At 47.5% G+C, this 11,210-nt stretch overlaps 2 protein-coding genes and 1 long non-coding RNA gene across 11 annotated transcripts in view; 1 reads left to right on the forward strand and 2 right to left on the reverse strand.

The window, feature by feature from the left end:
- The window catches only part of CSNK1G1 (casein kinase 1 gamma 1), a 160,587-nt gene extending 158,314 nt beyond the window's left edge, over window positions 1–2,273 (reverse strand). For 3 of the 9 annotated variants that reach the window (XM_075897480.2, XM_075897482.2, XM_075897481.2), the window contains exon 1: window positions 2,124–2,258. The gene's annotated coding sequence lies outside the window, so the exon portion shown is untranslated. Of the gene's footprint in view, window positions 1–2,123 lie in introns of all 9 variants that reach the window. The other 6 variants (XM_089781950.1, XM_075897483.2, XM_075897484.2 and 3 more) reach the window with 4 other exon arrangements.
- Window positions 2,274–2,467: 194 nt separating this feature from the next.
- LOC142818346 (uncharacterized) lies at window positions 2,468–7,507 on the forward strand. Its single transcript, XR_012895813.2, has 4 exons — window positions 2,468–2,843; window positions 4,256–4,417; window positions 7,197–7,261; window positions 7,374–7,507. It is a non-coding gene; the product is annotated as an uncharacterized LOC142818346 (long non-coding RNA).
- PCLAF (PCNA clamp associated factor) lies at window positions 6,357–10,603 on the reverse strand. Its single transcript, XM_075897489.2, has 4 exons — window positions 10,444–10,603; window positions 10,290–10,367; window positions 9,474–9,642; window positions 6,357–6,828 (listed from the first exon to the last, which is right to left on the reverse strand). Exons 1-4 carry the CDS (start codon window positions 10,490–10,492, stop codon window positions 6,771–6,773), a joined length of 354 nt encoding a protein of 117 aa, XP_075753604.2. The 5' UTR covers window positions 10,493–10,603; the 3' UTR covers window positions 6,357–6,770.
- Between the last annotated feature and the right edge of the window lie 607 nt (window positions 10,604–11,210).

Genomic DNA, 11,210 nt, shown 5'->3' on the forward strand with positions numbered 1-11,210 from the left:
AAATGTACAACATTAATATAATATTGCCCGCTAGTACAGGTTGGACATGCCTAGTCTAGCACATTGTGATCTGAGCAATCCCGAACAAGGGAGTTTGCTGGACCAGGGCAGGCCTCTGGCTCTCCCAGGGCTTCTCTCCTGGCAATGGCCCCATTCAGTGTGCTGCCCCCTAGCCTGCACCTGCTGGGCTCTGCTGTCCCCCCAACCAGACACCAGTGGCAACCTCTGAGACCGGGGTTTTCTGGTCCACAGAGGTTCAACCTGTAATTAGAAATATGCAGTGCTGCTGTAGCCATGCTGGTCCCTGAAGAGCTTTGTAGAAGCTCAAAAGTTTGCCTCTCACCAACTGAAGGTGATCCCATACAATATGCTACCCCACCCACTCTCAGTTTTGCTAGTAATTACAAAATGTTGACAAACATTTTACTGCCTCTTGGACTAAGGCTTACAACACTTAACTCGTTTTACACACACACACAGTTGCATTCTAATAAGAGCTTAAAACTGTTACAAAAGTGGGGTTAAATTTTAACTCTGATTCAAGAATAAAGTTAAGATTGAGCCAGCCACTGTTTTTTCCCCTCATTCACACAACTATTAATAAATTTACTTTCCTAACCTTAAATATCAATTTTATTCAAATGCATGCTAAAGCACCTAATACTGATGTGTACATCACTGCTTTTAAGTGTAGCATCTCTTGCAATAATTTCAGTCATTCCACTTATATGGTGCTACATGCAACACACACACACTTCTAGTATTAAAATCTAGTATTAAAAACCCACAACATGTAAACAATGCTTAGTGAGATGCAGATTCTACAACAGTTCAAGATGCCTTTTGACAAATCATCTAACTCAGGAAACAGTGTAGTCTAGTGGACAGAACAACTGAACTGGGTGTCAGGAGGCCAGGTAATACTAACTTTTCACATCTGCCATGCTACCTTGAGCAAATCACTGCACTTAAGTGTATCTTTCTGCAAGCCTACCTGTGTCATCTTGTCTATTTAGACCATAGGCTCTTCAGTGCAAAAACTGTCTATGCATCTCCACACAACACCACTCAATGGGTCCCCAATTTAATTTGAAGGCTCTATATAAGTAACAAAAGATCACTGGAAACCATGCATCCAAGTATCCAGGATTAAAGATGATACAAACAATCTGCTGTGAAAAGTCTGCAGGAGACAGAATAGCTCAAATACCGATAGCAACTTGTTTCCAAGTTCTGAACCGTTTGAACACCTACAATTGTTTATAAGGCTTCTTCAAAGAAGCCAGCTTGCAGCTGAATTTGTTAAAGTAATTTAATCTCTAGCCTAAAAATGAAGGTTGATGGCAATCTGTTGTGAGTAGGTCTTAAAAGAGCTTTGCTAAGTGTGGTCAAATGAAGCATATGAAGGGTCTGCCAGCCACTATGAATGGCTACATCAACAGGGGACTTCTGAACATTTCCCACAGTTGGCAGATCTCACAACAGTATGAGAACTCATGAAAGCTTGATATCCTCATTTTTGCAACCATAATTAAACAGAGCTCTGTGGAGGTGCAGGCAACCTAGAAGCTAACACCAGCAGCGAGCCTACATCAGCACACCATTGCTAGCCAAAGCACTGCACAGCAAGGTGGGAAATCGTCCAGACGCAGCGGTGTCAATAAGGCTTACAAGAGAGACTGTGTCGCCTCCTTGGAGTGAGTGCCCCATACACCTGCCCATCAAGGTAGCTCCCCAAACCTCCAGGGCCCCACACGTCCCAACAGCTCCGGCCGCGGGGAAGTGGGGAGCCCCAGGTAGGAGCGGGTCCGGTGAGGAGGCGGCAGGTGAGGTCCACGTTACAGGCAGCCCACAAAAGCCTGCGGCTCCGGCCGAGGGGGACTCGGGCGCACAGGGTGACAGAGCCCCCGGGCACAACGCTACCGCAGGGCCCGGCCCGCTCACCCCGCCGCTGACCCCTGCGCGGCAGAGCGCGGAGCCCGGATCGCCACGAGGCCCTGCGAGCAGCCCCACAGGCGAGCGCAGCCCCGGGAGACAGCCCGCTCGCCCCAACCCCGGCCCGCTCCCCCTCACACAGCCCCCGCCTAGGGCCGGCCGCTCCGCCCTCGCCCCGGATGGGGTACCTAGCGCCGGCAGCTCCTCCGCGCCTCCCCGGCCGGGCGGGCTGGGGCCCCGGGCGCCGCTCTCCCTGCGCCCCCGCCGGCGGCTCCGCCCTCCTCGCCCGGCCGCTTCCCCTTCGCTCCCACTCTGAGGGGAAAGGGATGGGCGGGCCGCACCGGAAGCAATCCCGGAGAACCAATGGGAGAAATCCGAGCGGCACACTACCACTTCCGGGGCACCGCGGCGCCGGAGACTCCCTAGCAACCGCGTTCCGTTACTATGCGGAAGTGCACCCGCTGAAGTGCTGGCACGACCGTTGCGCCGGAGGGAGCAGAGCCAACTGCTGCCCATGCTTGTAACGGCCGGCCCCCCACCTGGCTGGCGGGCACGCGCTGCAAAGGGGGCTCCAAGGGGACAAGAGTCGGCGTTTTCATTCCTGCGTCACAGCAGCGGAGCCCCGTGCCCGTCTGACCGGGCGGTGCGCGGCCAGCCTCGCGCCCTGCTGGAGCCATTTCTCCGGGCAGTGATCCGGGGAGCGGGGAGTTTCCTTACACTTAAGTGACCGCCCTGCTGTGATTGACCGGGGGCAGCAGTACCCTGCGGGGAGCCCGGCCCCGGCGTGGTTGCGTGCGGGCTGCTCGCTCGCCCACCGAAAGTTGCTGCTGTGCGGATGCAGGTCACGCTGAAGAGTACAAAGCCAAAGCCAGAGGCAGAGAAGAGCTTCCCCCTTCGGCCAACAGCAAGTTGAAGGGAGCCCTTGCCCGAATTCCCCTGCTCTGGGAATTGTAGACTCACTGGAACTGCCCCATGGCGGGAAAGTCACTCCAGGGCCGGGGAGGCGTCAGCTCCACAGCAAAGACCCGGTTTTGACTAGTATCTAAATGTTAAGAGTTTTATGGACAGGTTCAGTTGGGATGACTGGAGCCTGCAAACAAGGGGGTATAAGGAGGGCCATCCCCAGAGATGCCCAACGAGTACATAAACTGCAAGGGGCACTTCTTGATGGTGCTACAGGCTCTGGTAGATCACAAGGACTGTTTCACCACCAACATGGGATCATCAGGAAAGATGCATAATGCACACATCTTTAAGAACTCCTGCCTTTTCAGAAAGATGCACACTAGAACTTTTTCCTAAGACCAGAAAATCAGAATCAGAGTTGGAAATGCCCATAGTGATCCTCAGCAACCCAGCCTAACCCTTGCTGCTGTGGTTCATGAAGCCATAGATAGCCTGGATGGCAGTAAGGAGCAGTTCAACTACAGGCTGAGCAAGTGCAGAATGGAGGTTGAATGTACTTTTGGGCATTTAAAGGAAAGTTTTGGAGTCCACTGACTAGTTTGGACCTCAGCAAACACAACATGCCCTTGTGATGGCAGCCTGTTGTGTGCTCCATAATCTTTGCCAGAGCAAAGGGAAAAATTATGTGACCAAGTTGACCTCTGCCTCACTTAGAGATTTTTGAGCAGCCTCACTCCAGGGTAATAAGAAGAGCATAATGCAGAGCAGTGCAAATCAGACAGGCTTTGAAAAAAAAGTTTAAATAGCCAGTGTATCTCAATTAGGTGCCCCTATCTTCACTGTGTTTGCCTACATCCCTGGAGTATCCTTTGGCCCCCAGGCAGTTTGTGATCTGCACATAAATATTGGCATTCCTTTTGCTGTTTTGAAGCTCAGACACACAAACCAACAAACTCTCCCAAATATATAGTGGATAAGTATCCTTTTTTCCACCCCTACTCCCTCTGGACTTACAGATGTCTTGAGCCCCATCTCTGACCCCTTATTGCCTCCTTGTGGTCATTCTGCAGTATTACTTTCCCTCCTACCCACCCCTCTTTTTTATTTTATGAGAAACAAACAATCAGATTCCACACACATCTCATTATTTTTGCACAACCAAGCCCAGATCTTGCTTTAAGTCATAAGAGGAAGCTTCATACCAAATTTGGTGGTCCTAGCTCTTCCTATTTAGGAGGAGTTCTTGAACAGACTCACAGATGGACACACATACGTTTTTTAAAGAATATACTAAGTTTATTGTAAGATATCCTACAGTTGAAACTTGCAGGCAGTCTTGAAGTGTCCCTTAACAGTATCCTATTAATATGCATTATTTTCCAAGAAAAAAATGACATTTGCTTCTAATCAACAGGGATTGGCTATGATACAAGAGGCAAAAAATTCTAGTCAGAAACTCAGGGATCTGCAAAATAAGGATGCAACTGATTGACGAACCACTATAATTCTCTCTGACTGGAGGCAATTGTTACTTTGTCATACAAACTGTTATGCCATGTACACACACACAAAAAAGGTAAAGTTAGCAAATTTCACAAATCTGTTGAAGCTACTTCTTCAGCGTCTACAAGTTAACTAGAAGTTGAAAGACAACTTTTAAAGAAAAACGTATTCTACATCTTGATGTTGCTTATGAATTAATTGTCTTGCACAATCAACTTGCGTCACAGAAACAAACTTTATTAGTACAGGCAGTCCCTGGGTTACGTACAAGATAGGGACTGTAGGTTTGTTCTTAAGTTGAATTTGTATGTAAGTCGGAACTGGTACATATTGTAGGGGAAACTCTAGCCAAACATTTCTCCAGAGCTCAGTTTTATTCTCCCACACCTCACTTCCCTCAGTCCTTTATTCTCAAGCTGAGGTGTCTGCTGAGAAAAGCCGCTCCGGGTCTCCCTGATCTGCTGGGGGGGTGGGGGGGCGCGCCCTAGCTTCACGTCTCCCTGGTCTGCTGGGGGGAACAGCTAGTGTGGGGTTGCCTCACCCCCTTTGTAAGTAGGGATCCAATGTAAGTCGGATCCATGTAACCCGGGGACTGCCTGTACCTGTAAAATTTCATCAGATCTCCTTCTGTACATTGATGAATAAGTGTTCTTTTGTATTAACAGCCTAGTTTACGAGGAGGAGCTGGAAAGTTAATTTCTCAGTAGTACATATAGCAAAGAACCTAAGCTCAGATATACTTGCTCAGCCTAGATACCAGTGACAAGAAATTCTTGCTTCAGTTGGAAATCTGTAGAAAAAAACCCAAAATGGATTTAAATTTTGCTGACCTTTTAAAATGCTCAGTTTAACTTCAGAAGAGTGGTGATGGTGTCAGGACCTTCTGACATGCTCATAATATTGGCTCGTTTCAGAAATACGGTTTTCATTTAATCAAAGTGAATAGTTTAAAACAGAAATTTTAGTAAATTTAGTAAACTAAAGCTCATAAAGGTCCATTACATGTGATAATTGTATTCTTTATGACAAAGGTGAATTCCACTTCCTGCAGGGAATGGCTCAGCAATTTTTCATTAAAAAAAAAAGAGACTTCTAGACAGGAAGTAGCTAGGGTTCATCCAAAGGTGAGCAGGAAATCTTCACAGAAATACATTTGGCCCATAGAAGTGAATGGGACTTCAATCACATATGAAGGTATATGTGACCCATGTGACCAAGTGATGACATAGCTCAGCTGCAAGTTGATTGGCTATAATTATGTAATAATAGCAGCAAAGCTGATGGGCTATACGTTATGTAAATGAGCTCAAATTGTATATAGACAGCTAGCAGGCTACACATTGAATGTTATATTGTTACATGTTTAATTGCTAGTGGTAGATGTAATAAATAGTTATCTGCTTATTAGTGATATTACATTTCTATAAAAAGTATTAAATGAACAATTGTTATATGTAATCAACATATTAGATTATATGTTGAGAGAAATGGTGAAATACAAGTCAGTAATTTGAATGCTGAGCAACTGAAAGGGGATCCATACTCCCTCCCAGGGGATCCATCCCCTCTTTCGCCTCAGTTCCCTAGCCAGAGCTCTAATAAGAACATAGCAGTAAGGATATATTACTGACACCTGACCAAGATGGTGGTACTTGGGGAGATGAGAGATGCCATTAAAATTTAAAATTCAGTAATAATGGGGGATTTCAATTATATTGGCTGGGTAAGTGTCTCCTCAGGATGGGATTCAAAGATAGTTTCTGACACTTTAAATGACTTATTGAAGCAGCTAGTCCTGGAATGCACAAGAAGCAATTCTTTAGGATTTACACCTAGGTGAAGTATAGCCTCTAGTACAAAAGGTGAATATAATTGGACCGCTTAAGTATCTCTCCTTTGTGCTATGAAGTATTTTGGACCCCTCTTATTTTTATTTCCAAACTCTGCCCTGATCATCATGACAGGACAAGGTCAGGCACTTCAACAGATTTCAATGAAGATACCAACTCAGATTTTTTTGTGGAATACTTCCATTTAATAGAAAAAAATCAGACTGCCTTTCAGACAGTAAAGCACAAATATGGTACCAGTTTTCAATAGCACAAGCAGCACACTAGAGTGGAATCATTAGGGAAGCCAAGCCATTTAAGTAAGTTGATAAAAAGACTTAAACAGTGCTATATAATGAATGCTAAGCTCCAAGAGATATATATTAATTTTAAACCAGAAATTCTTGCAATCACTCGAACTTTTGAAATAGTTCTGAGGATGATTGAGTAGAAAGCCTATTACTTTATTTAAAGTTCTGTACAATAACTAACAAAAAGCCATCAATGTAAAAAAAGATATATACAAAATGTACAAAAAAAGCCGAACTCAAGTACAGGAAATGCAGTCAGTAAGAAACAGAGGTAGGAGATAATCATTTATTCATCTTCTGAGGATGCACCATCTTCTGTGGGATCTGGAGTCAGGGGACGAGCTCTGTAGGGAAACATGAGAATTTTAACTTTCAAAGCAAACCAATGTAACTGAGAAATATGCTGGTTGAAAGGTTTCTGTAACAGTGCTCTTCAGGGATTCTCTACACACAAGACTAATAATGTAGACTACAAGAATTAATGGTCCTTAATAGATCAGAGTTTTCTTTTGTACACCAGTGAAACACAAGGAATCCTCAAATTAGTATGCAGTAGCCAACTCACTCTTTAGCAAATGATCAGCCAAAAGTAAAAGCAGCTTTAACTAGCTTGCGTTCAGAGTTCCTAAGAAACCTTTCCCCTTTGGAAGTTCAGTCAAGTGCAAAAGATTTCTTGGTGGCAGAATTGGTTGTGTCATCTTTCCTTCTTTAGCTAGATGACCACACACCCACCTTCCAGAGCCTGTGGAGCTGAGAGGCCATCAACTGAAGTTTCAGGTCTGATCATAATAAGCAACTGGGAAAAAGGGGAGGAGGGCTGCAGCAGCCTCCAGTGGGAATGGGAAGAGAATGGTTTATGACTAAAACATGATTCTTGATTCATTCAAAGGCAAATCCGCAGCACAGAGCATTCAGATTAAGAGAGAAGAAGAAGAACACACTGTCCAGCACCTTAAGATGACAGGGCCTTGAAGCTGGATCAAAAAGAAACTCTACAGGGTAAAGTCTCGCCCTGTCCTTCCCATATTGCCAAACAGACTTGGTGTGAAGAAGGCTGGGAACCATTGGTATACAGCAAACTTCTCTGCCTACAAAAAGATATGGGGAAGGTTGCTGGGAGATAAAACAACAGAATGGTGATGGATCTGCACTTCAGTTATCCTTAAAGCTCTAGATTAAAGCCTTGCCTGCTAGAAGTCCCCCACCTCCCCAAGACCCAAAATATGGTTTCTGCACCTAGCCCACTCCTAGATCTCCAAAGGAAAATAAAATAACTCCCCTTCAGAGTTAAGCTTCACACAGCTGATTTTATAGTATGCCAAAAAATACGAATTCTGTAGTCAGCTGAAATGTGAACTAGAGAACACAGCACTTCGGGTCTGAAATTCCAAATACACAGATATTTTCCACAGATTTCCCCAGAGTACAGATCAGAATTACACCAAGTTAGATCAGCAAGACTCTACAGATTAAGCATGTTCACAGCAAAGACTAACTGCTACGTGATCTGTTTTCAGTTGCCTCTGGAAGTCAGTGGATTCAAAGGTCATGTTTTTATATAACGAGATTAGTAGCCTTTACAGATTAATTCACAAAGAGTTGAATGCACTCCTATTAAAAGGTGCCATTAACTGCTAGACTTTACTTTTCGGAAGACATGATCTTAATCTTTCAGGGACTATATGCTCCTTGAACAGTGAGCAATTTTTACCTTTTACAACAACAAGGAAGTTCCAAACATACTACAGTTACCAGTATGTTGAAAGTTGCCCTTCTTTGATATTCTACACAGGCATAGCTCCAGAATAAGACTGAACAGGGGTCAGTTTTCATTTACAGTAAAATCTTAGCGCGAACACAAGCAGTTACAAACTAGTCAAACACACCCCTTATTTGGAACCTGAAGCACACAATTAAACAGCAGCAGAAAAAAAGTAAATACAATAAAGTACTGTAGCACTGTTAAATGTAAACTACTTTGGTTGGAGTAGTTCTCCATCTGCCCCAGGCAGGAGGCTGCTCCAGCTCTTCAGAGCCTGCCAGAGCAGCCCCTGTTCGTGGGGGGCCGGGCTGCCCCCTCTCCCCAGCAGCCAGCTGCAGAGTAGAGATGTGAAAGTGTAACCATTTAAACAGTTAACTGATGAACCTGGGCTCACTGGTTAATATACAAGGTTACAAACAGCCTCCCCCCTAAACACATGCATAAACTGCCTCCTCTGTATCAGCATTTAAATGATGGGGAAAGAGCAGGGGAGCCAATTCTTAAGTCTAATATCTCTACTGTATTTTGTAGAAATTTGTCGAGGTGTTCAACTATACCACAACACCAAACCTACATCAGTAATATGTCATGTTTGCTTCTTTCACAGCCATCCTCAGGCTATTTCCTGTTCTGTCCCCTATGCAGTGACATGTTTAATGCATTCCCATCTCCAAAGCCAAGGCTACTAAAGAAGTCACTCAAGAAAGAGACTATTTTACCTAGGGAAAATAGTTGATGTAGAAGAACCATCACCTTCTTGCTTTCAAAATAAACCATTCTGCAATTTGTTTTGAGCCAAAGAGCAACAATCTAAGCCTTTAACAGAGTTAGATATTAAAGCCATTGAGGCACTCTCTAGTCTTTTGACTGATTAGGTATACAGGAGTAACAGACTGGCTCACTTCAGTGATCTTTGCCTGTAACAAATGGTCATTAAACAGAAGAGTGCCCCAGAACTGCAGGCTGCATCAGGCAATATATTGAGAAGATATCTATCTTACGATAGCCTCTGTGTTTCTTCTAACAGAAAAGAGAACTTTTGCATTTCTTTCTGAATTAGAGGTTTGTTTCTTCTGGAAAGTGTCACACAGGCACAGAGATGAGGTAGAGTGTGGGGAGAAGTCATGCCAATCTTTAATGCCATAGTATTCAGTTGAGAACTAAAATTAAGAGATATTATTTGATTTTATAATTTCTTCTCCATAACCAACAAAAATGGATGCTTACTTCTTAGTTAGTCTTCCTATTCCGCTGCTTCCTGCCTCTTCATCATCAGGCATCTGGTTCTCTTTCTCTGCCTCTCTTGAGGACTGCCTGAAGAATTCACCAATGCCTTTTTGCCAAGTGGGTGTTGGTCTCACACACACAGGATTTCCACCAGCATATTTGCTTTCAACTACAAAATAAATTAGTTTATCAAGCTAGCCGTGTAGCCACAGTCTCAGCTACCCTTGATAGGTCTGCTACCTCAGTGAGAAACCAAAATACATAGCTCATCACTAGCAAATACTGCAACACCTTACTTACTGCAGTGGTTTTCAAACTATGGGTGGAGGAATGTCAGGCACTGAGTCTTGCTCCAGGGTGATCAGGTGACCAGTGGGGGTGCTAAGTCAGGCTACCTGCCTGCCCCCACATCAGACTACACTGTGCCCGGACAGCAGCCGCCAACAGACCTGCTCCAAGTTGGGGGGTGAGATTGCACACAAGGCTCAGTGCACTGCCCCGGCCCCCAGACTTGCCACACTCCCAACTAGCTAGAAACCCGCTGCTGGCTGCTTCGGGGGGCAGCATGGTCCGCGGTGCCGGCACGGGCAGGAAACCGGCTCAGCGCCCCCGCCTGCACCGGGAGCCCCCCGCCGCGAGCCCCTCCTAGCCCCCCGCCAACAGCCCAAAGCTCCTCCTCGGCCCACGTTGGTCCGCTGGCCGCAGCAAGCCCGGTCTCGAGCGGGGTCAGCAGGGGAGCGCTGAGCCGCAGCTCCGGGCCAGCCTGGCCGCCTCGCCGCTCCTCCCGGCCGGGGAGCGAGCCCGCCCCGCGCTCACCTTTCTTGGCGGGCGGCGAAGGGCCCGCGTTGGCGCTGCTGGAGCCCAGCGCTTTCCGGGGAGCCCGGGCGGCGACCACTGCAAGGGGAGGGAGCGGTTAGTGCCGGCGAGAGCCCCGACCCACCCGGCGCCCCCCGCCCGCGCGCGCGCGCACCTTTCCGGTAGGCCCCGCCGGCCCCGCCGTCCGCCTTGGTGCGCACCATGCCCGGAGCTCGGCCCGCGCGCTGCCTGCCGCGCCCAGAGCGGGAAAGAGCCCGCGCTCGCGCCCCCTCCGCCACCACACAGCTTTTCCCGCGCGCGCCCCGCGGCGTGCTCCGATTGGCCGGGAGGCGGGGCCCGAGCCGACCACTCCGCGGTTCGCACGGCAGGCGTGGGCGGGGACTCGCCCTGGCCCCGCCTCCTCATCCCTGCTGAAGCGGGAGCAGCCGCGGCTGGGACAAGCTGACAGCTCGCCCGGCCCCTCCCCCGCTCCGCGGAGCTCGCGCCTGCTGCGCGCCCAGCTGCTGGTGTGCGCCCTCGTGCACCCAGCGCTGGCGGCTGCATGGGGGGGTCTCTAGCGCCAGGGGTGCTGGAACAAGCTGTGCAGTGGGGGTGATGAGAGCCACTGACCGAAGTGTTGACCTTGCTTCTGATGGAACCAATTCAAGCCCCCGCTGTCTAGAGGCTGTCCACTAGACCCCATGGGGGGCTTTGACCAGAATATCTATTGCACAACAGTTTCCCCCACGGACATCCCATTCCAGAATAAAGTCATTCTGTGCCAGTCATTTGTATTGCCAAGCAGGAAGTCCGCACAGGGAGCCGTCGGGGAACAGCTGTTACCAAACAGCTTATTCTACAATAGCTATGCTAGTCAATCTCCCCATATGGACAAGCCCTAGCAGAAAGGCAGCCTGTGCAAAGGCAACCTTCTGGAGATAA

Source organism: Pelodiscus sinensis, chromosome 14 (assembly GCF_052426305.1).
Source record: "Pelodiscus sinensis isolate ZL-2025 chromosome 14, ASM5242630v1, whole genome shotgun sequence".
NCBI lineage: Eukaryota > Metazoa > Chordata > Testudines > Trionychidae > Pelodiscus > Pelodiscus sinensis.